Source organism: Amphibalanus amphitrite, unplaced genomic scaffold (assembly GCF_019059575.1).
Source record: "Amphibalanus amphitrite isolate SeventyFive unplaced genomic scaffold, NRLGWU_Aamphi_draft 000253F_arrow, whole genome shotgun sequence".
Classification (NCBI taxonomy): Eukaryota; Metazoa; Arthropoda; class Thecostraca; order Balanomorpha; family Balanidae; genus Amphibalanus; species Amphibalanus amphitrite.
In genome coordinates, this window is record NW_024881748.1 from 528,138 (window position 1) to 555,055 (window position 26,918).

Consider the following 26,918-nt stretch of genomic DNA (forward strand, 5'->3'; position numbering starts at 1 on the left):
TACTGAAAGTTTCGTCGCGATCGGCCGCTTTTTACGCGAGTTATTCGCGAAAAAAAACATGGGGGGGTCCATCCGACCCCCCCTACACATGCGAGGGTTAATTTTATATGTATCCCAATGCTTGATATTGTCTAGAATGGCGCTCGTCCAAAAGAGATGCCTTTCAGTTTTCTCCCAAAGACTTAATCATACCTACCTACCTAATGAAGACGTCGCACAACTGACCTGACCTTAGGTCACAGATATCGAAATTCCGAGATATACATTTCATGAATATTGTTGCTTTCATCAATCGCTGAAAGGTTCAAAGCGATCGTTCAGTCGGTATAGCAATGGTGAGCATTTGAACTTTTTCTTAGGTTAGGTCACTTGGCATAACCTGGTGACCTGACCTTCCATCACCCGCGTCTGAAATTTTTACAACATGTGCAGAAAAGATGCATGATAAGGTTTACTGAAAATGGCGGCGCTGCGCTCAGCCGTTTTTCAGATATATGCGAAAAACCTGACGGGGAGCGCAATAACGCCCCCAGCACGGCGCGGGTTTTTAACTCCCGATTTTGAGGGTTTGGCGCCCCCTTTGTATGGAGCGCCCCCGGATTGCCAGGTCGCCCCTATTTCGACTTGCCGCCCCCCCAGCTCCCGAAAATTCCTGGATCCGCCCCTGCTGCACGAAGTCTATCTTTTACCTCAATGTCCTGTTTCTACGTTGATCTCATCGCAAACAGCTGCCCTTTTGCCCATAGTGACAAAAGAGCAGCGTTTTATAAGATTTATCGAACACCACTATTGGCGGCAATTTCGGCTGACTGCTCGCGTCGCGCCGGCGCGCGCGTGAACTGCAAACAACTCTCCTTGGTTGTTGCAGTTCAAGTTTGTGCGTGTGTGTTTTTGGATTCTTTTGCTATTAATTTCATGTTTTTTAGCTTTGTAAGTGATCGGTTTTCTGTAAAAATCATGCAAAAGCTATCTTTATAATATAGCATGTTAAGTCAAGTGAGGGTACCTACTTGTGGTCGACGGTAATGGAATGGAGTGACACCCGTCACCCAAGGAAAGCAGTCAAGAAGTCAAATTACTTTGACTTCGCACTTTGACGTTAACGTACGAGTTCGAGAAACGACTTAGCTGCAAGTTGAAACAGATAAATTTGAGTTGACCATGGTACTTTTTAAAATATAGAACATGAGGTTCAATTGCATTATATGCACAGATCTCTTTGTACCCTCGAGTGATATTTCAAGCACAGAATGTGGACATCTATTCCACTCCCACTGTATCATGCAGTGGTTGGAAAGGTGAGTTGCTTCATTTTTTTCCAAAAACTTCTGTAGAATATGATAAGGTATTGGTAAGGCAGATGTCACACCAGCGTAGGTACGTTAACGTAGTGCTAAATATTGTTGGTTTAGCTTAGTTGCAACTTAGGTACCTAATTCTTAGGCATGGATATTAAACTAATTTCAAGACAAATTTGTATTATTAAAGGATAACCATATAACTTATTTGTTTCACAGAAACATGAACAAGCATTTTCCTTTGAAGTCTAAGCATAATCATGAGTCAGCTATTGATGCTTCCAGGACAGGGTATTAGTAGAGCAGATGCCATAGTAAGGTTTTCCATCAGAAGAGGTGCTATACTTGCAGATGCTTCTTTTGAACCAAACCAAAACAAACCTAATCTAATCTGACCTAACCTACCCTACCCTACAACCTACAAACCTAAAACCTACAAACCAACAGCTAGCACCTCTCCTTGGTTAGAAAACCTTTGTATGACATCTGCTCTACCATAGATAACATGGCTCTACTTATCCCAACTCTTCCTAATGACTGTGACAAATCATTTGATGGAGCTGCGTAGCCATAATTTGGCAATTTTAGAGCCTTGGGGCCCTTTTGAAACAAGGAGGTCCAGATAGATGGGAAGGGTCCAACGATGTGTGCACAAAATCAAGGTGTAAATAATATGCATATTTTATTGTAGAACATCTGAAGGGCCCTCTGTTAGTCTAAAAGGAACCGCAATTCAGTTGGGCAAACGAGACTTCTGGAATCAAAATATGGATGCATCAATAATTTGATTCTGGTGGGAGGAGCCATGACCAAATATGGGCATGGAATCAATTTTTTGATTCATTTGGGTACCTACACTTTTGACTTCAATTGTAACGTTACGGTTGAAAAAAGGCCCATGACGGTGAGATTTTACTTTAATTAGGAAGAAAAATGTGGTAGGTATGCAAAAGGTGTTACTTCAAAACTAAGAAATTGTCACTTTGGCCTTGTGAATGGGAAAAAGACAGAGCCACTGTCCATCAGGTAAAAGCTGTTTTTTTTTTTGGAAAATCACACTGTATGCTATTTTTGTTTCATGAATTACATACCTACCTAACAAGTAGTATTTGTGTAAAATGGCAATATGAAATTTTTAAACCCCTGACTTTCATTATTGAAATGCTTTTATTTTTAGAATATGGTTTTTACCTGTTGCTTCAGTTTTTGTATTCTTGACATTTAAAAATTGTGAATTGTTATCAAATGTTGTGAAGGTTAAGTACAACATCACTATAGGTATGTGTTGTGGTGCTGAGGATACCACTAAGTGAGAATGATAGCAAGATAAATGATGTATTCTTGCAAGCCATTGTCGCCTATCTGTTAAGATTACCTTTGAATCAAAATAATGATTAGCCAGCTGAGCGTGGAATCAATGTTTTGATTATCTGTTCAGAGTGAATCAATTTATTGATTGCCTTTCACTACCACTTAGAAGTCAGATTACTATGATTAACCCTCGCATGTGTAGGGGGGGGGGGGGGGGTCGGATGGACCCCCCTCGTGGTTTTTCGCGAATAACTCGCGTAAAAAGCGGCCGATCGCGACGAAACTTTCAGTACCCTTGCATTGATCAATTTTACACCTTCCCTGAAAATTTCATGACTCTGTCCCTGACCCAAATGACCTTTGACCTGTGACCTCTTTTCCGAGACCATGTTTGGCCGGAATCGCGATTTCGCGTATGTCGGCTCGCATTAGCCGCGCGTTTGCAAGCTTTTCGTGGTTTCAAACGTTCAAACATGTGATTTGATGTTGCTCCCATACATAAGGGTGGGTATCAAGGTCACCTGAAGGTCAGGTCAGGTCATTGACCTTTGGTGACCTCGGGTGACCTCGGTTCACTTTTTCGAGTTTTACATGTTTCTAGGCTAGTTTTTGGAGCTGAATTCGAATTCAGCAACCATTTGAACATTTACGAAGTAGTTTTGGTGACTTCGTAACATGTTACGAAGCTGTCAGAGGCGGTTGACACGTACTACGAATACCCGTCACGACGCCTACTGGTTGACCTGACCTGACCTGACCCGACCTGGTCTAAATGCTTAAAGACATCATCTCTGATCAAAACTAACACGATATTCGTGATCAGCACCTCGAAAAACCCCTTAGCAGCCACACTTTACGACTTTCTAACAGGTCCCGATTTTCCCGACTTTGGGTCATTGACCTGACCTGGAAGGTCAACCAATGACCTAGGACCTTAAAATTGGGTATCATCGGCTTCCTCTCGTCACGGGCAACACGCTCGTTTTTTCCGCGAAGCTCTAGTTCGATCAGGGGCCAAATGGCAAGGGGGATCCAACCGACCCCCCCCCCCCCTACACATTAGAAGCTGGCAAACGCCGCACACATGCGAGGGTTAAAGCAATATCATTGTGCTCGGTACAGAATTTCAACATTTTTTTTCAACATATGGCATGTTCCTTCTTGAAACACTGGCTTATTTTTAGGTGATTGGTGATTAAGAAATGGTCTACATTTATGCCCGAATATGGTCATGAAGAATCAATTTTTTATGCCTCCATTTTTTGATTCCAGAAGTCTAGTTCGCCCAACTGAATATGCATGAGGGGCCCTTTTTGGACCAAGAGGGCCTTCTGTTGGTCTGAGGGGCTTCCAATCGGCCTGAGGGGCCTGTTGTTTGTTCGAGGGGGCCTTTATCAACTGGTGGGGTTTTTCTCCATCTGAGGAGGTCCTCTATCGACATGAGGGGCCTCAGTCAGTGGACTGAGTCAGAGGACTGATCGAAATAGTGGAGGGCCTCTCCCAACTTGGGAGAGGCCCTCTGCTATTCTGAGGGGCCCCTGCCCGGTCTATGAGTCCCTCAATCGACCTGAGAGAGCCCTTTGTTCACCTCTGTCCTCTGTTGGGGCCCTCTGTTGATCTGTTGATTTCCAACTGTTGGTCTGACCCTATGCCAGTTCCCTATGCCAGTTCTCAGATCGGATCCACTGTCTATCTGAGGGGCCCCTATCGGTTTGAGGAGGACCTCAAATGGCCTGAACCATTAGAACAAATTTATTTATTTATTTATTTATTTATTTTACATCGTGAGCAATTCCGTCAAAACAAGAGGCTATTACATGCTCGTGTCATCATATAGCAATGGACTGGGGAAACGAGACTACATAACGCACATACTTGACACATGCTAACAGGAACAACACTACATCATCGCAGAATGTAGCATCACATTCCATGGTTGACATGCTGGGGCTCACGCTGGTGTTCTAACAAGAACTTCCTGAGCGTGGGCTTAAAGACAGCCGGAGTTGACTCTCGCAATGTCTGTGGCAGCTCGTTATAGTCAGATACCGCCGAGTAGAGAAAGCGGCGCCTCCCAAACTCCGACCTGATCGTGGGAGTCACCAGCATGTCACTGCTACGGGTGTCTCTCCCGTGTACACTCCGTCTAATGGACAGGCTAGCCGACAGCGCCGTAGGCTCAGACGTGGCTAACATTTTGTGAATCGACACAAGTCGGTGATACATGTACATGCTATCAGCATGAAGCCAGCCACGTTCATTGATGACGTCACTCACGCGATCGAATTTTTTTCGTCCAGAGACGACACGCGCGGCGAACCGAATCACCTTCTGAAGTCGACCGCGTTGAGTCGCATTGCTTGCCCCATAAACAGATAGGCAGTACCGGATGACGGAGAACACCAGGCCTTGTACCATGGTGGCCATCACCGACTGTGGCAGACTGTGTCTGCTGTGGCTCAGTCCACACAAAGTGCCGGTACACCGCCGTATGACGTCGTTTGTGTGCGTGACAAATGTCATGTCCCTTTCAAACCACACACCGAGGTTTTTGACGGCGTCTGAGCAGGTGATGGTTGAGCCGGCGAATTTGATGCTGACTGATGGAATGCGACGGTTCATTTCTCGTGAGCCGAGCACGATGAACTGGGTCTTCGCTGCGTTGATTTTTAGACCATTTTTGCTGTACCAGTTGTGTGCTACAGACAGGGCCTCTTCGAGCGACCCGACAAGCTGGGCCAGCTCACTCGGCTGTCCCGTGACAAACAGCTGGACGTCGTCGGCGTAGGCGATCATCTCCGTTGGGCCGCCGTCTACGTGCAGTGGCAGATCGTTGGAGTAGATGTTGTAGAGCAATGGCCCGAGGGCGGATCCTTGATAGGTGCCAATCGGGTTCATGAGAGGACTGGAGAGCGTGCGGTCAATAGATGTCCCTGTTGATTGCACCTGCACGCGCTGGTAATGATCAGCCAGGTAGCTTTGAAACCAGCGCGTGTCGACGCCGTATAGCTCCAGCTTGCGTAAAAGCGAGTGGTGCGGGATGGAGTCAAAACAGCGAGAACAGTCCAAATGGCCGTTAGTTTGTCTGAGGGGGCCTTTTGTCGGTCTGAGTGGCTCTTAGACGGCTTACACATAACCCTCAGACGGCTTACGAGGCTCTCATGGCCTCATGGGCTGTAGGGGCCTTTGACGGTCTTAAGGACCTTCATCCGGCCTACAGGGCCCTCAGACCACCCTCAGAACCGACTGAGCGACTCTATGAAGCTATCCATGGGCCTTGCTTGCCCCTCAGTTCTTACATTTTTCTTTTCTTTTTTAATAGATATTTTTATATTTATTTCGGCCCCATCAAAAACTAGTGGATGAAATCCGATGACCTTTTGGATTTTGAGGGGGGTTACCTTGGGCCCCTGTAAGTTTGGTCCCCTCCTTGAGGAAATCCTGGCTACGCCCCTGCTAACATGACCGTACCATACACATCATAGCCTTAGTTTGAACCAATGTCAATGTGAAAGTTTCACAAAAAAGAAATTCAGAAAGGTTTGCACTGATGAAAATTGTTTCGGTAATGTTTGATCGGTGTTGGTGTGTTGCAGGTCTTAGAGGTAAGTATGCATTTCTTAGAGTTGAAATGTACTTAGTATTGGATTTTAATTTGTTTCAGATCGAAGACATGTCCACAGTGCAGAGGGAAGACACATGACAAGAAGCTGATCAAAATATTTCTGGATTGCTGTGAGACAAGCTCTGAAGCCTCTGACCCAAATCAACTCCAGAATGAGGTATGACCTGGATATCCAATTTGCTTTGGATGTTTAAAGGATGTCATGGTTCATGTGTATGACCATGAGAACAGTTACTTGTTTGAGTGTTATTCATTACTTTGAAGCTCTGAGCTGCACATCTTGTTACTAGAATAATGTCATTTCATATTGCTTCAATAATTTAATGCTAGCTCTGATTTGGGTCAGTAGTCTAGTCCAGCAAGTTTGAAATATTAGTTGCACTGCACATGTATGTATTTTTATCATACATGCAGCTTTGATCATGTTCTTTTTCATTTCGTTGTACTTATCTTTTGCAACATGCGTAATCAAAACCTTTACTGTTAACGCCAGACCCCTTGAGACCCTAATTTTTCGCGATTACTTTTAAATGCGTGAAGGAATTTCAACCAAGCTCAGGACATGGCCGTTTCAAGACAGGCCGAAACTTTTACAATTTAGATATTTTATCGCCATTTCAATATTTCAGGCACTTGTCATTGACTCGTAATGTTAACTGTTTTTCCATCCTGGATAGAGGCTTTCTACGTCATATGACATTAGGCTCCGCCCACGACTGCGGCATTGACCCGTGCCCATCAGCGACCTCTGTACAAACGACACCCCTGCCATCTGTGAAGGACTATGAATTTCGCTGACGCTTCACGTGCTATGAGTCAATTGCAGCAGACGGTCAAGTAAATGTTAGGCTCTTGTTGACTCTTGTATATAGGACCAAGAGGACCATCACTCCTCAACCTACTACTCAGTCGTGCTTCGAACAAACGTTAACGATTCCTAACAAATACGATTTTCGATGTAGGGTATTGTAACGCAGATGCGCTACATTTTTTTTTCATCCTTCATGCGGAATTGCAAGCTGTGCCACAAGCTGAAACACGGCCATCTGCGAGCGCCGCACAGACACGGTCAGCCGGCTAAATCGGCTGTGATACCCTCTCTCCGTCCCAGCCGGCGTCCACACAGGCGGCGCAGTCGGCTCTGACAAACAGGGGTCCCCTATAGATGACCACCCCACTTCATGAGCACCCGGATCTGAAGTCAACAAATAGCATACCGAAACGCACCATCCTGCCGGTGTCGAGCCATTAATCAGTAGCCTTTGGAAAACAAGACTCTGTCCCACGCTCGGCACCCCGCCAGAGAACAAGGAGAGGGGAGCGCAGACCGGCCCTGATTTGAACCAAAACAAGAAAGGGGAGCGTGGACCGATCCGGTTTGTACGAAAACAGGATGAAATGGAACTCGGTCACCGCCATGGGAGTAGGACACCTGGCCGGAGACATTCAAAACAGGGGGAGCGCAGGACTAAAAACAAGAAAGGAGGGCGCAGAGCCGGCCGCCACCTGGCGCCTCAGGCGGCGCAAATCGCCGGCGGCGAGTTCCGTCCGATCGCAGCGTGAAGGGGTGCGACTGCCATGGCCGGGGGTGCCGAACTTCAGCAAATCACGAACGTTTGAAGGCGGAGCCAAACGCACTTTCTGAGAATGGAGGACGAAGATTGGACAAGGAGATGCTGCCCGGCCCTCTGAAGTATGACGTCATCAAAAGTATAAGTTGATGAAACGGAACTGGAACGCTCTCTCTGGTCCTGGCTCTCTCTCGGACGACGGATCCCACGCCGCTCTTCGCTCTCGGCTCACATCTGACACCGTGGACAGCCCACGAGAGACCAGCGGCTGGCATCACGGCGCCGGCGGCGGCTCCGGCCGCCTGGCCGGGCGCTGGACGGACACGGCCATCATGTCAGCGACTCCATCTCAAGTAAGGTCACGCGGTGAACACGGGTGCGCACCTAGTCCCTAAAATCCTTCAAGTAACCCCCCCCCTCGTTACTGCTATGTGAGCCACATTATATTTCCCCTTTTTAGGTGTCGTCTGCAATGTTTTAGGCCATTCAGTTTAGGTAGTTAAATTTATTCTTGGGACTTTCAGTCTAGGTAGCTTAAGTTCACAATTCGATTTCGGTAAACTATGTAACTGTGCGCGTGGCGCGAGACGCGTGCCGACGTGGACCCTCGTCCGGCGCCCCGTGGTGATTAAGGCGGACGGAGGGGATTATACACCGTGGGGAGTCTGGAAAGGGACGGGCGACTGTGTACCGCACCGCGCGGCTTGTGGGGCTCAGTTGATGGGCGGCCTGGGCCCAGAATGTTTTCTTTAAATTTGACGTGTAAGGGAATTTAAGGTGTTGCGTCGGAGTATGTAAATAAATGGGACTTGTAAATATTGAAATACGAGTGTGAGTATAGTGCTGAAGGGCAGGGATCGGAGGATGGAGCATAAAAGGCCATATGCCAACCCACAGTCGGGAAAGAGGTCATTTCCAAGGTGTCTGGCCAGAGCAATTTACAACGATCAGTTTTCTTTATCTGTTTGATTTTACACAGTGCACACAGGGATTATACGGGGAGCACAGAACACACACAGGACCTCCCTAGCCTAGCCGATACTGGAGCTTCTCCGGTTGACTCCTAAGTGCCCTTGCCAGTGGATTTCCTGGCACTCCATCCTCCCCAAATTATCCCACGGTCCAAACAATAGCGATTACACACAACATACACAGGACCTCCCTAGCCTAACCGATACTGGAGCTTCTCCGGTTGACTCCTAAGTGCCCTTGCCAGTGGATTTCCTGGCACTCCATCCTCCCCAAATTATCCCACGGTCCAAACAATAGCGATTACACACAATACACACAGGACCTCCCTGACCTAACCGATACTGGAGCTTCTCCGGTTGACTCCTAAGTGCCCTTGCCAGTGGATTTCCTGGCACTCCATCCTCCCCAAATTATCCCACGGTCCAAACAATAGCGATTACACACAACACACACACGACCTCCCTAGCCTAACCGATACTGGAGCTTCTCCGGTTGACTCCTAAGTGCCCTTGCCAGTGGATTTCCTGGCACTCCATCCTCCCCAAATTATCCCACGGTCCAACAATAGCGATTACACACAACACACACCGGACCTCCCTAGCCTAGCCGATACTGGAGCTTCTCCGGTTGACTCCTAAGTGCCCTTGCCAGTGGATTTCCTGGCACTCCATCCTCCCCAAATTATCCCACGGTCCAAATAATAGCGATTACACACAATACACACAGGACCTCCCTGACCTAACCGATACTGGAGCTTCTCCGGTTGACTCCTAAGTGCCCTTGCCAGTGGATTTCCTGGCACTCCATCCTCCCCGAATTATCCCACGGTCCAAACGATAGCGATTATACACAACACATACAGGACCTCCCTAGCCCAACCGATACTGGAGCTCCTCCGGTTGACTCCCAAATGCCCTCGCCAGCGGATTTCCTGGCACTCCACTAATCAATTTACCAACGGTCCGCACACAAGCAACACACTAGACCTTGTTGCACACGAAATATATGTAATTTTATTCTACATGGACACTGCAAGGGATGGAACCGGGGAGATAGATGATGCACGTCACGCCCCTGTGCGTGGAGAATCCACCGACGCGGCCATGGGTTAGGAGGGAGATGAGACGCGAGTAGAGACGCGGACTGTACAAATAGAAAAATCGGGTTTCCCGAATGGCGCTGAACTCGGACAGACCCCACTAGATATAAGGCCTCGATTGAGTAAGCCCTGGATGCGTGCAATAAGTCGCGAAATTAAACGTGAGGATGAAGGCGAGTCGGGCACAGACCGCCGAGGAGGGTTTCAAGAAATGTTACCCGGTCAGCCTCGTGTCCTGGCTCGGAGGGGACGACGGGCTGTAGTCTGTCTAACCTCTGGCTAGCGGGACACGGGACCAGTGGCCCGATTGTTCCGGCCCAGGGTAGGCCTGGGTGATAATTAAGGTCACGTGGGCCGTCGCCTGGGATGTGTATCGGCGGGTGGGCCGCCGCGAGATGACGGTGTTCCGTCTCGGATTAACAGCCTCGGAGGCTGGGCAGATTTTAGGCTGCCGGGCTGGCCCGGAAGCCCTGAACTATGACTGGAGCGAGATGCGGTCATCAGTATCACGGATGGACCTTAGTTACCCAGCCCGGTTTCAAAAAGATATGTAGGCCCGCTATCGGTCCCTCAAGTGGTCGGCGCGGGACGTCATTTGAAGAGCGACATAGATAGTTTCGGAGGTGGTTAGGACCCCGGGCGTCTTAGCGAGGGAATCGTATGCCGCCGGAAGAGTAATGCCCCGCGAAGGAACGTATAATGCCGCAAGACGGGGGTGAACATTAGATACCGAGCATTCGAGTCGGGTGATCGCAGTCAGACGGTGCTGGCCACCCGCAGTCAGTCGAGTAGCTCCGGCCATGCTCTGGTCCTTTCGAATAGGTCTGTGACGACAGCTTAACTACCAGCCACGGATAGATAGGGCTTTGGACGCCTATGTGCTGGTAGTCGACGATGTGTGTTGAGTGCAGGATATCCCCGAGTGGACCTGCGTGCGTGGAAGACGCGTGTCGTCTTTGTAGTTAGCCGACGAGAGCTAACCTTTTTTTAGGTCGCCGGGTTGGCCCGGAAACCCTGAACTATGGCTGGTGCGAGATGCGGTCATTAGTATCACGGACGGACTTTAGTTACCCAACCCGGCTTTCAAATTTTAGATACGTCCGCCGCGGAAAGCCCGGGCTACTGAGTGCCCTGCGAGCTCTAGCTCCGGAACCGTGGGCTGGAGTGTGTTAGAGATGCTGACTGACCACTGGCAGCAGAAGGTAGGTCCACGCGTGAGTGGCAGTAAGACAAGGGCTGCGTACGTTGTTGCAAAGGTTTACCGGCCCATGCTGTAAGTCCATTGTTCGCTCAACAACCTGCGTGCGTGTGTGTTTATTATTTGTGTGTAGGTAGTTCGGCATGGTCTTGGACCCGCTATAAGTCGCGTAATTCAAGGGCGGAGTGCCGAAATCTGTGGTGGTTCGTATATTCTATTCGTGTAGCGTGAGCATTATGAAGCGTTTGTCTGATGTACGGAGCATTGTGGTTATGAAGGGATAACGGTTAATGAAATTTAAGGCCAATGACTCAATAATGACTTGCGCACGCCTTAGCACCACCGGGGGAAGTTAGGCAAAGAGGGAGGGATCGGAGACGGCTAACTCTGATAATTATGAGGTATAACTGGACGTATGACAGAAGTGAGAAGGGATGCACGAGTGGAAGTATGATTGTTGTGTATATCCGGTGGGAGATAGCCCTCAGCTAGGAAGGGCGCTGTTGTTTGAGAGTGGGACTTTTTGTTAAATAGAGTTGATTTTCTATACCAATATGATCGAGGGTAATTGATTATCATTTATCATTATCTCCTACTCCCTAACCCTGGCCTATGTGTTTCCGATGGTTGATCGCCCCGGAGAATGTAAAGACAGAGTCGGGACGAGTTCGCGAGGGGCTGAACCGAGAAGGGCTTTTACGAGTAGAAGCGCACCGACTAGGCCGATTTTAACACCCACACTCGAGCCAGCCCACCTACCAGAAGACACTGCCCGGTTAGCCCCGCAACGGCGAAACCCCGCTACAGATTTGGCGCACCCAACGTGGGGTAGGATCAATCAAAGGAATCATGAAGTCGGTGGACGGACGTGCATTGCCGAACCCAATGCTAAAATTTCAGAGGAAATGCGAGCGTGAGTGAGAAAACTTATTATGTCTGAGCCAGATGCAGTGGGAGCTGGTCACTCAGTGCAGCGTTACTCGGGTTAAATTGATTTGATTGAAATCAGATAGCGTGGATTGCTGGAGCATGTATATATCATGAAGTGATAAGGGTAACTCGAGAATCAATTTTAAGTGACGGGCAAGCGGGCTTGGTATATTTTTTTTTTCGTCTACAGGTATCGCCAACTAAAATTATGTGGCTCACATCTAGCGAACCCTAACCTTGAGTGAAATCCCGTGATCCAAAGTTAGAGTAATCACACCGAGGATGTCATTTTAATCCAATTTTTAAGAGATTGTACCCATCCTATACCAAAAAGGTGCAGTGACCTATGTGTGACCCGTGGACTGACCCGCCTCTGGAGAAAATTGACAGGAGACCGGTAACCGTCCACGAGCCGTTCTCCGCGACGGAAAACCTGTTACATAGCAGGCAGTCATGTGTGTTGCCAAATCCGATGTATATAATGAAGATACGACTGAGCGCGACGCTATGAAGGTATCATCGAATGTTGTCGAATGAAATCAGGGCTGAAGAAGGCAAGAATGACAAATAAGACGCATCATATTGAAATAAAGGTGACGGCAGAGATTGGAGATGATCGAGGCTGTTACTGAAGAAATATGAAGAACAGTAAGGTGAAAAGAAGGACAACACACAACCGAGTGACGGCGAGAAAGAAGATATTGAAGAAGTATACCGATGGAAACGACGTTGATACTACATGGCAATGGAAACTGCAATTACAGAAAGGAAACGACAGCTGAGAGGAGCAAAATGCAAATGATTGAAGAACTGTAACATCACGAAGCCAGTTGGAAGAGCAAACGTGCAGCGCAGAAAAGAAGAGATGCCGACAAAAGAAAAAAAAAAGCTAGTCATCAACAGCGACTGGCTGATGCTAATAGCCAGTGCCCAAGGGGCTCAAAATGAAGACAACGCCTGAAACAAATAACAACAAAGACCGGAAGAAGGAGAAGGAGGGACTGATATGCCGAAAAACCAAAACGCTCGGAACGGTCAACAATACAGGTATTACAACAAAAGCAGATAGCAACTGGGGTAATGGTGACGACTACTATTAACTATGGAGCATCTTTAGACACGACCATTCGGGGTACCTGAAAGCTGCCTATTTCGACCAAAACGGACAGCTGTAACGGACCGGATCAGCCTGCGAGCCCATTTCGGGGCCGCCCGCTGCACTGGGAGGTGGTTATCTGGCATTACATCAAATGCAGGCGGTCCCCACTTCCCACACTTCAAGACCGACCCACGAGACCTGCACCGGGCCAGTACATAGTCACGGCCAAACAACCATGAGCAGACTGCAAGGACAACAGGCAGCCACATCGACTGCATCCACTCCAGCGTCGACAGTCAATCTGGGCTACTACTTCCGTGACAACCAGACCAACTGGGAGGCCGGCGAAGGCCAGAGGCCTACCTACAACAGCCGCAAAATCGTCGGAAAGGCTACCATGTAGCCAGTAGCCGACTCTGCCACTGGATGTGACAGCCGTTCCATCACCGGCAGTCTACACCAGAGCGCAGTCTCTACGGCCACCAGACCAGCAGAAACAGCTCGGAGGCTCAGCCGCAGACGACGAGTTCTGGGCCGATCATTGCCAGCCCAGACAGCTCACCAGGACAGCCGCATTCCACATCGATGGTCGGCGAGGACTACGACTACCACTACGAGACTGGGGAAATCCGGAACTGGGACACGACTACAGCAGCAGCCGGCCGGTTCGAGACCAACTCGCGGACGACCGCCAGTCCGTCATCGCGGCCATCCCGGATCGGAGCTGTCGTGGCTCATGGAGCCACCATCAGGCGCCGGGCTCACTTCTCTGGCATATCACAGTCTGCACCGGTATGTTATCGCTAGATTGATATAAATTACAGTAACCAAATGTACCAATGTTATTTTTGTATTGTCATGTGTTAATTATTTCAAGGGTTTCATTCAATTTCCATTGTTTTGCGCGCAAATTATTTGATGTGTAGTTGGTGTTTTACGGGAAAGTACGTGAATGTTTTTAATTCTGGAAATGTAAGGATGGCCTGAAATACTGTGCAATGACACAAAAACCCGCACTCCTTATGTCCCAATCATCCAAGCTCGTATTATACCATCCCCCCAACCGAACACTCCTGTTGAAATAGCTACCAATCCTTTAGAAGACGGCCACCTGCTCTGAAGTCACCAAGAAACACGAGGAAACGGCACCAAATAGTACGGCAGAAGCGAGCTCTCAAACGTTTAGTCGCGGGGCGCGACTATAAAAAGAGGTCTGAAAATGTAACGCAGATGCGCTACATTTTTTTTTCATCCTTCATGCGGAATTGCAAGCTGTGCCACAAGCTGAAACACGGCCATCTGCGAGCGCCGCACAGACACGGTCAGCCGGCTAAATCGGCTGTGATACCCTCTCTCCGTCCCAGCCGGCGTCCACACAGGCGGCGCAGTCGGCTCTGACAAACAGGGGTCCCCTATAGATGACCACCCCACTTCATGAGCACCCGGATCTGAAGTCAACAAATAGCATACCGAAACGCACCATCCTGCCGGTGTCGAGCCATTAATCAGTAGCCTTTGGAAAACAAGACTCTGTCCCACGCTCGGCACCCCGCCAGAGAACAAGGAGAGGGGAGCGCAGACCGGCCCTGATTTGAACCAAAACAAGAAAGGGGAGCGTGGACCGATCCGGTTTGTACGAAAACAGGATGAAATGGAACTCGGTCACCGCCATGGGAGTAGGACACCTGGCCGGAGACATTCAAAACAGGGGGAGCGCAGGACTAAAAACAAGAAAGGAGGGCGCAGAGCCGGCCGCCACCTGGCGCCTCAGGCGGCGCAAATCGCCGGCGGCGAGTTCCGTCCGATCGCAGCGTGAAGGGGTGCGACTGCCATGGCCGGGGGTGCCGAACTTCAGCAAATCACGAACGTTTGAAGGCGGAGCCAAACGCACTTTCTGAGAATGGAGGACGAAGATTGGACAAGGAGATGCTGCCCGGCCCTCTGAAGTATGACGTCATCAAAAGTATAAGTTGATGAAACGGAACTGGAACGCTCTCTCTGGTCCTGGCTCTCTCTCGGACGACGGATCCCACGCCGCTCTTCGCTCTCGGCTCACATCTGACACCGTGGACAGCCCACGAGAGACCAGCGGCTGGCATCACGGCGCCGGCGGCGGCTCCGGCCGCCTGGCCGGGCGCTGGACGGACACGGCCATCATGTCAGCGACTCCATCTCAAGTAAGGTCACGCGGTGAACACGGGTGCGCACCTAGTCCCTAAAATCCTTCAAGTAACCCCCCCCCTCGTTACTGCTATGTGAGCCACATTATATTTCCCCTTTTTAGGTGTCGTCTGCAATGTTTTAGGCCATTCAGTTTAGGTAGTTAAATTTATTCTTGGGACTTTCAGTCTAGGTAGCTTAAGTTCACAATTCGATTTCGGTAAACTATGTAACTGTGCGCGTGGCGCGAGACGCGTGCCGACGTGGACCCTCGTCCGGCGCCCCGTGGTGATTAAGGCGGACGGAGGGGATTATACACCGTGGGGAGTCTGGAAAGGGACGGGCGACTGTGTACCGCACCGCGCGGCTTGTGGGGCTCAGTTGATGGGCGGCCTGGGCCCAGAATGTTTTCTTTAAATTTGACGTGTAAGGGAATTTAAGGTGTTGCGTCGGAGTATGTAAATAAATGGGACTTGTAAATATTGAAATACGAGTGTGAGTATAGTGCTGAAGGGCAGGGATCGGAGGATGGAGCATAAAAGGCCATATGCCAACCCACAGTCGGGAAAGAGGTCATTTCCAAGGTGTCTGGCCAGAGCAATTTACAACGATCAGTTTTCTTTATCTGTTTGATTTTACACAGTGCACACAGGGATTATACGGGGAGCACAGAACACACACAGGACCTCCCTAGCCTAGCCGATACTGGAGCTTCTCCGGTTGACTCCTAAGTGCCCTTGCCAGTGGATTTCCTGGCACTCCATCCTCCCCAAATTATCCCACGGTCCAAACAATAGCGATTACACACAACATACACAGGACCTCCCTAGCCTAACCGATACTGGAGCTTCTCCGGTTGACTCCTAAGTGCCCTTGCCAGTGGATTTCCTGGCACTCCATCCTCCCCAAATTATCCCACGGTCCAAACAATAGCGATTACACACAATACACACAGGACCTCCCTGACCTAACCGATACTGGAGCTTCTCCGGTTGACTCCTAAGTGCCCTTGCCAGTGGATTTCCTGGCACTCCATCCTCCCCAAATTATCCCACGGTCCAAACAATAGCGATTACACACAACACACACACGACCTCCCTAGCCTAACCGATACTGGAGCTTCTCCGGTTGACTCCTAAGTGCCCTTGCCAGTGGATTTCCTGGCACTCCATCCTCCCCAAATTATCCCACGGTCCAACAATAGCGATTACACACAACACACACCGGACCTCCCTAGCCTAGCCGATACTGGAGCTTCTCCGGTTGACTCCTAAGTGCCCTTGCCAGTGGATTTCCTGGCACTCCATCCTCCCCAAATTATCCCACGGTCCAAATAATAGCGATTACACACAATACACACAGGACCTCCCTGACCTAACCGATACTGGAGCTTCTCCGGTTGACTCCTAAGTGCCCTTGCCAGTGGATTTCCTGGCACTCCATCCTCCCCGAATTATCCCACGGTCCAAACGATAGCGATTATACACAACACATACAGGACCTCCCTAGCCCAACCGATACTGGAGCTCCTCCGGTTGACTCCCAAATGCCCTCGCCAGCGGATTTCCTGGCACTCCACTAATCAATTTACCAACGGTCCGCACACAAGCAACACACTAGACCTTGTTGCACACGAAATATATGTAATTTTATTCTACATGGACACTGCAAGGGATGGAACCGGGGAGATAGATGATGCACGTCACGCCCCTGTGCGTGGAGAATCCACCGACGCGGCCATGGGTTAGGAGGGAGATGAGACGCGAGTAGAGACGCGGACTGTACAAATAGAAAAATCGGGTTTCCCGAATGGCGCTGAACTCGGACAGACCCCACTAGATATAAGGCCTCGATTGAGTAAGCCCTGGATGCGTGCAATAAGTCGCGAAATTAAACGTGAGGATGAAGGCGAGTCGGGCACAGACCGCCGAGGAGGGTTTCAAGAAATGTTACCCGGTCAGCCTCGTGTCCTGGCTCGGAGGGGACGACGGGCTGTAGTCTGTCTAACCTCTGGCTAGCGGGACACGGGACCAGTGGCCCGATTGTTCCGGCCCAGGGTAGGCCTGGGTGATAATTAAGGTCACGTGGGCCGTCGCCTGGGATGTGTATCGGCGGGTGGGCCGCCGCGAGATGACGGTGTTCCGTCTCGGATTAACAGCCTCGGAGGCTGGGCAGATTTTAGGCTGCCGGGCTGGCCCGGAAGCCCTGAACTATGACTGGAGCGAGATGCGGTCATCAGTATCACGGATGGACCTTAGTTACCCAGCCCGGTTTCAAAAAGATATGTAGGCCCGCTATCGGTCCCTCAAGTGGTCGGCGCGGGACGTCATTTGAAGAGCGACATAGATAGTTTCGGAGGTGGTTAGGACCCCGGGCGTCTTAGCGAGGGAATCGTATGCCGCCGGAAGAGTAATGCCCCGCGAAGGAACGTATAATGCCGCAAGACGGGGGTGAACATTAGATACCGAGCATTCGAGTCGGGTGATCGCAGTCAGACGGTGCTGGCCACCCGCAGTCAGTCGAGTAGCTCCGGCCATGCTCTGGTCCTTTCGAATAGGTCTGTGACGACAGCTTAACTACCAGCCACGGATAGATAGGGCTTTGGACGCCTATGTGCTGGTAGTCGACGATGTGTGTTGAGTGCAGGATATCCCCGAGTGGACCTGCGTGCGTGGAAGACGCGTGTCGTCTTTGTAGTTAGCCGACGAGAGCTAACCTTTTTTTAGGTCGCCGGGTTGGCCCGGAAACCCTGAACTATGGCTGGTGCGAGATGCGGTCATTAGTATCACGGACGGACTTTAGTTACCCAACCCGGCTTTCAAATTTTAGATACGTCCGCCGCGGAAAGCCCGGGCTACTGAGTGCCCTGCGAGCTCTAGCTCCGGAACCGTGGGCTGGAGTGTGTTAGAGATGCTGACTGACCACTGGCAGCAGAAGGTAGGTCCACGCGTGAGTGGCAGTAAGACAAGGGCTGCGTACGTTGTTGCAAAGGTTTACCGGCCCATGCTGTAAGTCCATTGTTCGCTCAACAACCTGCGTGCGTGTGTGTTTATTATTTGTGTGTAGGTAGTTCGGCATGGTCTTGGACCCGCTATAAGTCGCGTAATTCAAGGGCGGAGTGCCGAAATCTGTGGTGGTTCGTATATTCTATTCGTGTAGCGTGAGCATTATGAAGCGTTTGTCTGATGTACGGAGCATTGTGGTTATGAAGGGATAACGGTTAATGAAATTTAAGGCCAATGACTCAATAATGACTTGCGCACGCCTTAGCACCACCGGGGGAAGTTAGGCAAAGAGGGAGGGATCGGAGACGGCTAACTCTGATAATTATGAGGTATAACTGGACGTATGACAGAAGTGAGAAGGGATGCACGAGTGGAAGTATGATTGTTGTGTATATCCGGTGGGAGATAGCCCTCAGCTAGGAAGGGCGCTGTTGTTTGAGAGTGGGACTTTTTGTTAAATAGAGTTGATTTTCTATACCAATATGATCGAGGGTAATTGATTATCATTTATCATTATCTCCTACTCCCTAACCCTGGCCTATGTGTTTCCGATGGTTGATCGCCCCGGAGAATGTAAAGACAGAGTCGGGACGAGTTCGCGAGGGGCTGAACCGAGAAGGGCTTTTACGAGTAGAAGCGCACCGACTAGGCCGATTTTAACACCCACACTCGAGCCAGCCCACCTACCAGAAGACACTGCCCGGTTAGCCCCGCAACGGCGAAACCCCGCTACAGTATCTGTTTGAAATACGAGCGAGCCGTATGATGTGAAGCTCAGGCAATTAACTTATTATTGCGTTGTTCGATGGTTGCATAGGGATGTACAAATCGGCAGCTACTTGGTGACATCCGACATCCCATTATCACGTTATCTGCAACGCCATAGGCTTTAAATACAGGTGAATATTTCCTAACCTTATGTCAGTTATATGCCATCTGCCCGTCATTTGCAGCTTATAAAAAATATATATATATATCAGCGAACATGAGTGGTGGATGCGCATTGAGTGGTGGATGCTCAATGCGCATTGTAGAAGCAATGCGCAATGAGCATTTATGACTCCTTAGTCATCATGTCGCTCTCTGGGCACTGTCAGCCAAGACGCTACGCACAACTCCGCCGGCTTTCGGCACCGCTCGCCCGTCGCCCGTCCCCGCTCCCCGCCACAGCGAGAGTGACCGCGCGCCGGCCCGAAACCGCCGCAGGCCAAGACCACAGAGGCGGGGCTTAGCTGTGACGTCATAACGTATCACAGACTGACTGGTGATAGCCTCTACACACCGGATGAAAATCTTGCTCGAAATTTAACATTACGAGTCAATGACAAGTGCCTGAAATATTGAAATGGCGATAAAATATCTAAATTGTAAAAGTTTCGGCCTGTCTTGAAACGGCCATGTCCTGAGCTTGGTTGAAATTCCTTCACGCATTTAAAAGTAATCGCGAAAAATTAGGGTCTCAAGGGGTCTGGCGTTAACAGTAAGTGTTAAATACCTATGCATTATTGTCATCATTAGAACTGTACTTGTTTGTTTCACAGCTGGACAGCTTACGTTTCCGGCTGTCCCTTAAGACTACAGAGTACAACAAGGCCGAAGAAGAGAGACAGCTTCTCAAGGAACAGCATGCTGGGCTGAGGTATGTTAAGTTGGTACTCACCAGTGTATCATTTCAGCATTTAAAGTGAGTAGAGCACTTATAAGTGCTTATTGCATGATAGTAAAACATGCAAAAATTTAAGGGTTTTCTTCAGCAACCTATATCTGATAAGGACTTACATACCACCTGAGCATGGTGCTGAAAATACATAATTTGCAGGATAGTACAGGGTGTCCCATAAGTTCGTTCTCACCTAAATTTTACGTTTTTAGGCTTTCTTGCTTAAAGGCACGCTGAAATTGGTTCGTAACTGAGCTTACATGGTTGCCATGGCTGGTAGAAATATGCTCCACAGTAGCTAATTTCTGTAGACAAAATAGTTTTTGCTAGAGAGCCCGCTTCCTACAGAGACGGCTAACGCCGCAACATAGAGGTCTCCGATACGGGTACGTCTCAGTATTTAGTCAGCACGTGACCATTCGCGACGATTGAGGGTGATTGAGGCCTACCAGTCTGTAGCCAATATCCATCGCTAACTGGACGCACAGTCAGCAAGTGACGCCGATGATTTGTTGGGAGTCAATAACTGCAAGTTTATCCTCTTTCTAGCCAGCCCTCAGGAATGAGCCAAGTGGCCAAAACTGTGTGGCGCCAAAGTGGCCATCAAAAAGGTCAAAGGGTTAGAAAGTTGGTAAACAGACTTTTCAGGATGGATTACCAGCTGTCTAAGAGTGTTCTTTCGGGGTACATAACTCAAGGTGACTTAAGCTTTGCTTACCGGAGGGCTCAAAACAGTCAAAAACGTCTTAAAATGGCCAAACATGAGTTTCGTTATGCCTGAGGCTAAACAAAACTAGAGGGCTGATGACATCAACCAGGTCATCTGGACTAACTAGTCCACGTTCGAGATGAAACACCCGTCCAAACCCGAAAACAACCCCATAAGGGCGAAGGAGGAGGCCTTCATTTCGTCCCGTTATGTTCCTATGCAAAAGGCCAGGGTCACTGTGTTGTGGGGTTATAGGCGTTCTGGAGTTGATCAAGTTACAAGTGGCAACCCGGACACAGTTTTAGGAAGCAGAATGCTTTTCCAAGAACATCTAGGAGGAATTTCAGCCCTCAAGCTGAACTCGAACCGCGAGTATGAACACATTTATAGAGGAGAAAATGGCATCCGGGAGGTCGTAGGCCCATCTTCAGGCAAGACAGTGCATCAGTGCACAGGTCAAGCAAAGCTTAAAAGCGGTGCAAGGAGACTGTGACAGGCGTTTGTGGCAAGATCACATGCCAGGCACCTCATCGGATCAAAATTTCATAAAAGTTTGTTGGTTATGCTGAAGTTGAGGCTCGTTGAAGCGTAGCGCTGTTCCAGCCTCGAGGAGCTCACGGCGCATGTCAAGTCAGTCTGGGTTAACTTTAAGCCTGCTATGCAGCCAAACATGCCGGTTGGCATGCCGCAGCATGTATTCATGTGTTTGCCTATTAAATGGGGAGCACATTGAGGGGTCATAAATATACCAAAACGCAATGTACTCTGTTTCACATGCAAACATAATGTGAGAACGAACTTATGGGACACCCTGTACATTGTAATGGTTTTTTCTAATTAATTGTCTCACAGACACGTCAAATTATTGTTGTTATTTTGATCACCTGTGGTCTGTTCTCTGTCACCTTGACCCACTGGTTATTCTGCTCCACCGTCAGATCGGAGATAAAGAAGCTGGAGAAGGCCGGTCGCTCCAAGGATGATACCATCACTGCCATGAAGATGCAGCTGCAGTGCTTCGGCGACATCGCGCGCGAAAAGCAGAAGGCGCGCGACGAGTGTGACAAGCTGCGCGCCAAACTCCGACTACTCTCCAAGTATGTAGAAACTGTGGGCTGTTGTAGGGGAGAGCGGGGCCAGTTGAAACACGGGGTCAGATGAAACATGGCTTTATTTTCAACAGTATGCAACATATGGCGTTGCCGACACCACTGCGCATCCGCGCTCGACCACTTCATTTGTCAACGGCGTTTGGGCGGCAAACGGACGGTAATTTTGATTTGACACTTGTTTTTGTGTTTTTGAGGGGCGTTTGGGAGAAATCGTTTTCATGAATATTTTGTGATATCTCATATACCTTTGTTTGCTGAAAGAAGAACTCCTGGCTCCGGAATAACACCTTATTTGGCCCTTCATTCAGCATGATGCCGTCCCTCCAGCTCGTTTGACATGTGCTTTACGGCGCGTGCGAGATGGCGGGAGCGGATGGGGTCAATTGAAACGCTTCTCTGAGGGTCAGTTGAAACAGGGCCACAGGCCGTTTCAATGGACCCCGGTGACCTTTGCAATGGTTATTGTTCAGGGACTGTAAACATTAAAGGAAATAGTCCACCTTTGAAATGAGCTTTTAAACTGAAATAGTAGTTTAATAGAACTCAATTTTTTACCCCTTTTTCTCCAGCCTTTTGCTTGAAAGCACACTATAGCCTGAGATATTTCTCATTTTCCTCATCCGCCCATTTTACCATAGTCTATGTACTTTATGTCACCTATTATGAGGAACTTTGCACTTTTAGCTTTCCAACGACCTATTGAATGTAGCATTTGGAAAAGTAAACCGGACAAAATATCTCCTTAAGAAAGTGGCCTTAAAGAGGAAAACATCCCATTGTTAAGGATAGGTGCAATTGACCCCATGGGCTGGTTCAATTGACCCTCGCATCGGGGTCATTTGAAACGGGCGTAGAGCTGTTTTATAAGCATGCGTTCGGCAGCAAAATATGTTTGAAACATAATTTTACATATCTTAAAATAAAGCCAAAAGAGCATATTTTTTCATGGCATTGTGCATTTTTTGATATGACAACTAGATCTCGCTGTGCATGTCAATATATAAAAAGTGGTTCAACTGGCCCCGCTCTCCCCTAGGCTTTGAAGACAAACGAAACTGGTTGCAAACTTGAGACAACACAAAGCTACATTTCGGAAGCAGGCATTTCCCTGTTTAGTACAGTTTATATAGAACGTTGTCACGTTTTGACTGACAACTAGTAAAACTGCTAGATTAAATCCGTTCTGCATTAAGCCTTCATTCATGTACGACTGTCCCTAGGATTAGTGTGTGTTTGTTGTGTGTGTGTAGTTCAAGAGCCGTGTGCACTGTCGGTGTGCCACATGTCTCCACCCCTCGGCACTGACTGACGCCGGCTGTGCGGCCGCCGCAGTGTGGAGACGGTCGTGTCTCAGTCCACGGCCGAGGTCTCGGACATGCTGTCGGCCTACTCCACCGACAGCGCTCAGGCCGCCAAGGACATGGCCACCTACTGCCTGGTTCTCAAGAGGTCAGTTGGGGTTGAGCTGGGCAGCGAGGGCTGCTGGCTTGTGAGCAGGCGCAGGGATGTGAGGTGGTAGATGGAATGATTTTTCCTCAGTTTTGTTATTGTCAAAGCAGTGCTTGCTTTGAATAGTTGTGCAATATGCTTAACTATACTTTGTGTAAAGTGCCTTTTCACCTTGTAGAGGAGGTACCTTAGATAGGTATTCCAATATCATTCTTATGTTCAGTTCATTCTGGTGACGTGCTTATAAAGCTGTCGGTATGTAACTAACGCTGGTCGTGAATCCCGTGATAACGCCGCCCTTCATCCCTCTGTAACGGACGCCAGTGTTAATCTCGTTCGTCCTCACGTAACCGACTATCTCGGTGTGACGGTGCCGTCCCTCCTCCCACCCACAGGGAACTGACCAGTGGCCGCGAGGAGCAGCGGCGACACAGCGACGACCGCCACCGTCTGAAGACCGCCCTGCAGGAGTCGCGCGCCGACGCGCAGCGCCTCCAGCGGCGGCTCGAGCAACTGGAGTCTGCCGGCGCCGCCGCAGAATCGGAGATCGCCAGCCTGGAGGAGGAGAATACGCGACTGCATAAACAGGTGAGCAGGGCGGCAGCAGGGGCTGAGGAACACGCGGCGTATTTAGCGAACAAAGGCAGAGGGGGCTTTCGTGGGCCGATGGCCACCCGATGTAACGGTATTGCACTGAGTAACGGTCTGCATGAGCTGAAATTGCGTTGAATGCCTAACTTCGTAGACACTAGACAGTCTAACTTCATAGACAGTTACTGTTTTGCTGGCGTGGATCTTAAGGTTTACCTACTTTGTTTTAGATACTTCTGGTGATGATCAAAGATATCGTTGTGTGAATATCCAGCTAATGACGGGCAGCGCACGTGCTGTTCCAGTGCTGGCCCCAAATAGCAACATTTTTAGTTTAGCCTGACAGAAAGTTCAGCGATTGATCTAGGAGTTTAAATTGGGTACCGTTAGATTCGTCTTTTCCCAGAAAATCTGATGGTTTGCTGATGGAATAAAAACATTGATGATGGTCTCGAGCAGTGTTGTAGCCCAGCCCAGTTATCCGTTTTCTGACGGCGTTTGTCGGCGCCTGCTCGCCAGGTGAAGGCGCTGGAGGCGGCGGTAGTGTCACCTAGCGGCGACCCTAAGAACTCGGCTCTGAGCCGCCTGCTCTCGGAGAACTGCACACCGTCGGACCTGAGGTCGCGGCCCGTGCTCACCAGTCCCGACGGGCTGGACGTGGCCACCTCACAGGTGAGATCGTGGGTGTCGGCATAACGTTAAGTGGAAAGGAGGATTAGACGAGTAGTAAAGGAATCTAGGATCAGACGGTAAGGAAACATTTTGGGGTTTTATCGTGCTGTGTTTGTGCCACGAGTGGCCAAGTTCTCCACCTAGCTTGTGGCGTTGTACTTCATGTTGTACGCTATATCGGAAAGTTAAAGAAGCTCAATGTCCGATTTCGACAGCAGATTGCTTGACGATCATCGCAAACATTTTGACGACGAACATGTTCTCTCAATGCGTTAAGTTTGCGGATTTTGCTTGAACTACGATCTACATACATGGCCGCTAGGTGGCGCTCAACGCTAGTTTGCTTGATCCTTCCATACCTGTTCATAGATTAACCCTATTCCTGGCGGGCTCCGGCGGGACAAGAAACTGGCGGGGGGGGCCGATTCGGCCCCCCCCCCCCTTCAGATCTCAAAAACTACACATCGCAGCGACAAACGGGGAACGGCGTTTGATAGGTCGTTTAAAGATCTACAACTTTTACATAAAACATTTTCAGGTCAGGTCAATATTGAGGTCACCAGAGGTCATCAACGATAAAATGTTTTGGAATTAGTTACCTATATAACTTTTAAACTAAGAAACATAGAGACATAAAACCAATACATTTTTTGTTGCTCTCGCCGAGGCGATACGAAATAAGTATGTGATGACCTTCACAGGTCAATTTGAAATTTGACCTGAGGTCAAGGTCAGGTCATTCATCAATGAGGTTGTGGGGTATGGTCATGCTGCATACCAAAAGACGCGCCTTGACCAGGCGAGCAGTTTGGTACCACTTACAAGTCTTTAGCACCATCATGTCGTGATTTATTGACAGAAAAGCGATTTATGACGTCACATGACCTCAGATGACCTTTGCCGGTGCCCCTGTCAATTAGCGGCACCAGGATCATCACCGATGAGATAATCTTCTATAATACTGAAAGAATTGGGTGGTTTTGACTCGTTTACACGAAGCAGGAGGTGTTTCAATATTTTCCCATAGGCTTGCAATGTAAAGGTCACGAGTCTGGCCTGACCTCAGGTCACAGATATGAAAATTCTGAGATATACAAATTGCACATACTGGTACCCTTACTAAAGCCTGAAGAGAAGAAATTGATCGGTCAAAAACTCTAGCTCTGGCGTGATTGCAAACTTTTCTGAGGTAGGGTCACTAAACCGCCTCTGGTGACCTGACCTGAGGTCAGATCAACTCAAAATTTTTAGAAATGTTGCGTAAAAGCCTTTTGAGAAAAGTCAGAAAATTTGAGCTTCCTAACTCAAAGCGTTTGGGAGAAATAACCAAAAAACCTCAGGGGGGGGGCTCCTGAGGCCCCCCCCCCGCCAGGAATAGGGTTAAATTAAAATAAATAAGAAATCCATGTGCTCATTGTTTGATGTCCAGGTTTGAGCTAACTCTTCCCTCTCGTCTGTCTTGTACGCTTAACGGATTTTTTTTTTTTTTTGCTATAATCATAGACCTCTACATACCTTGATGTATGTAGTACCTCTATACCTACATACCTAGGTATGTAGAGGTCTATGGCTATAATGAAATGCCTGGAGCCTAAAGATATCAGTGGGAGCTCATGTCTCTGCTCGTTTCTCAGGACTCGGGATCATTGTTGTGTTGTAAGACCTACGTTTATGTTCGTTCTACCTTGTACCTTTGCTCACTCTGAGACGATGTTTCCCCCTCAGGACGGCGACTCGACTCCGTCGGGCTCGACGACGGGCTCCGGGGCAGTCGAGGACGCGGATGACGAGGAGACGCCCCGGCTGGCGCTGAAGACGGTCACCCTGAACCCGGCGGCGGCCGGCGCGGCCGGACCCTCCCCTCTGCTGCGGGTCAAGTCGGCCTCGGTGGCCGCCGGCCACGCGCGCCTCTCGGGCTCTCAGCTGAGCAGGAACCCGTTCACGGCGCCCGCCCGCGCCGCCACCGACTTCAGTCGGCTCAAAAACAAAAACCTACTGACACAGAACCTTCACCGCGCCGACTTTGCCGCGCGCGCCGGCAGTCCTTCCACGTCAGCCGTCAAACGGCCGTCGGCTGACTGCGGCTGGGACGGCTTCGGCGGCTCCTCCCGACCCGACACCTTCCCCCAGCGACAGAAAAAGGTCAAGGTCAAACTGAAAAACGGCGGTCAGGTCATGAAGATCGACAACTTTTTCGCGTTGTGACCGAGGTATGTGCAGTGACCTCGGACATTGAGGTGTGACTGGTGTCTGAGTGGCAGTAGGCGGGAAACGAGCGATGGTATTTTGTGACCTTCCGCTGTACCTGAGTCCCCGCCCCTGGGCATCTTATGAATGTTTTTATATGCACATAAATGTATTGTATCACGCAGAATATAGTGACTCATGTCAGTTTGCATGTTTGGTGGCTGCCAAGAAAATTGGTGACACATGACTGTTCTTACCTAAGTGGGCTAC

General features: G+C 49.3%; 1 protein-coding gene across 1 annotated transcript; it reads left to right on the forward strand.

The window, feature by feature from the left end:
• Nucleotides 1-785: 785 nt before the first annotated feature.
• LOC122386492 (E3 ubiquitin-protein ligase TRAIP-like) lies at nt 786-26,852 on the forward strand. Its single transcript, XM_043375735.1, has 8 exons — nt 786-1,298; nt 6,274-6,391; nt 19,810-19,907; nt 21,576-21,734; nt 23,082-23,198; nt 23,594-23,786; nt 24,309-24,461; nt 26,187-26,852. The coding sequence occupies exons 1-8, from the start codon at nt 1,186-1,188 to the stop codon at nt 26,664-26,666; spliced, it is 1,431 nt and encodes a 476-aa protein (XP_043231670.1). The 5' UTR covers nt 786-1,185; the 3' UTR covers nt 26,667-26,852.
• The last annotated feature ends 66 nt before the right edge of the window (nt 26,853-26,918 follow it).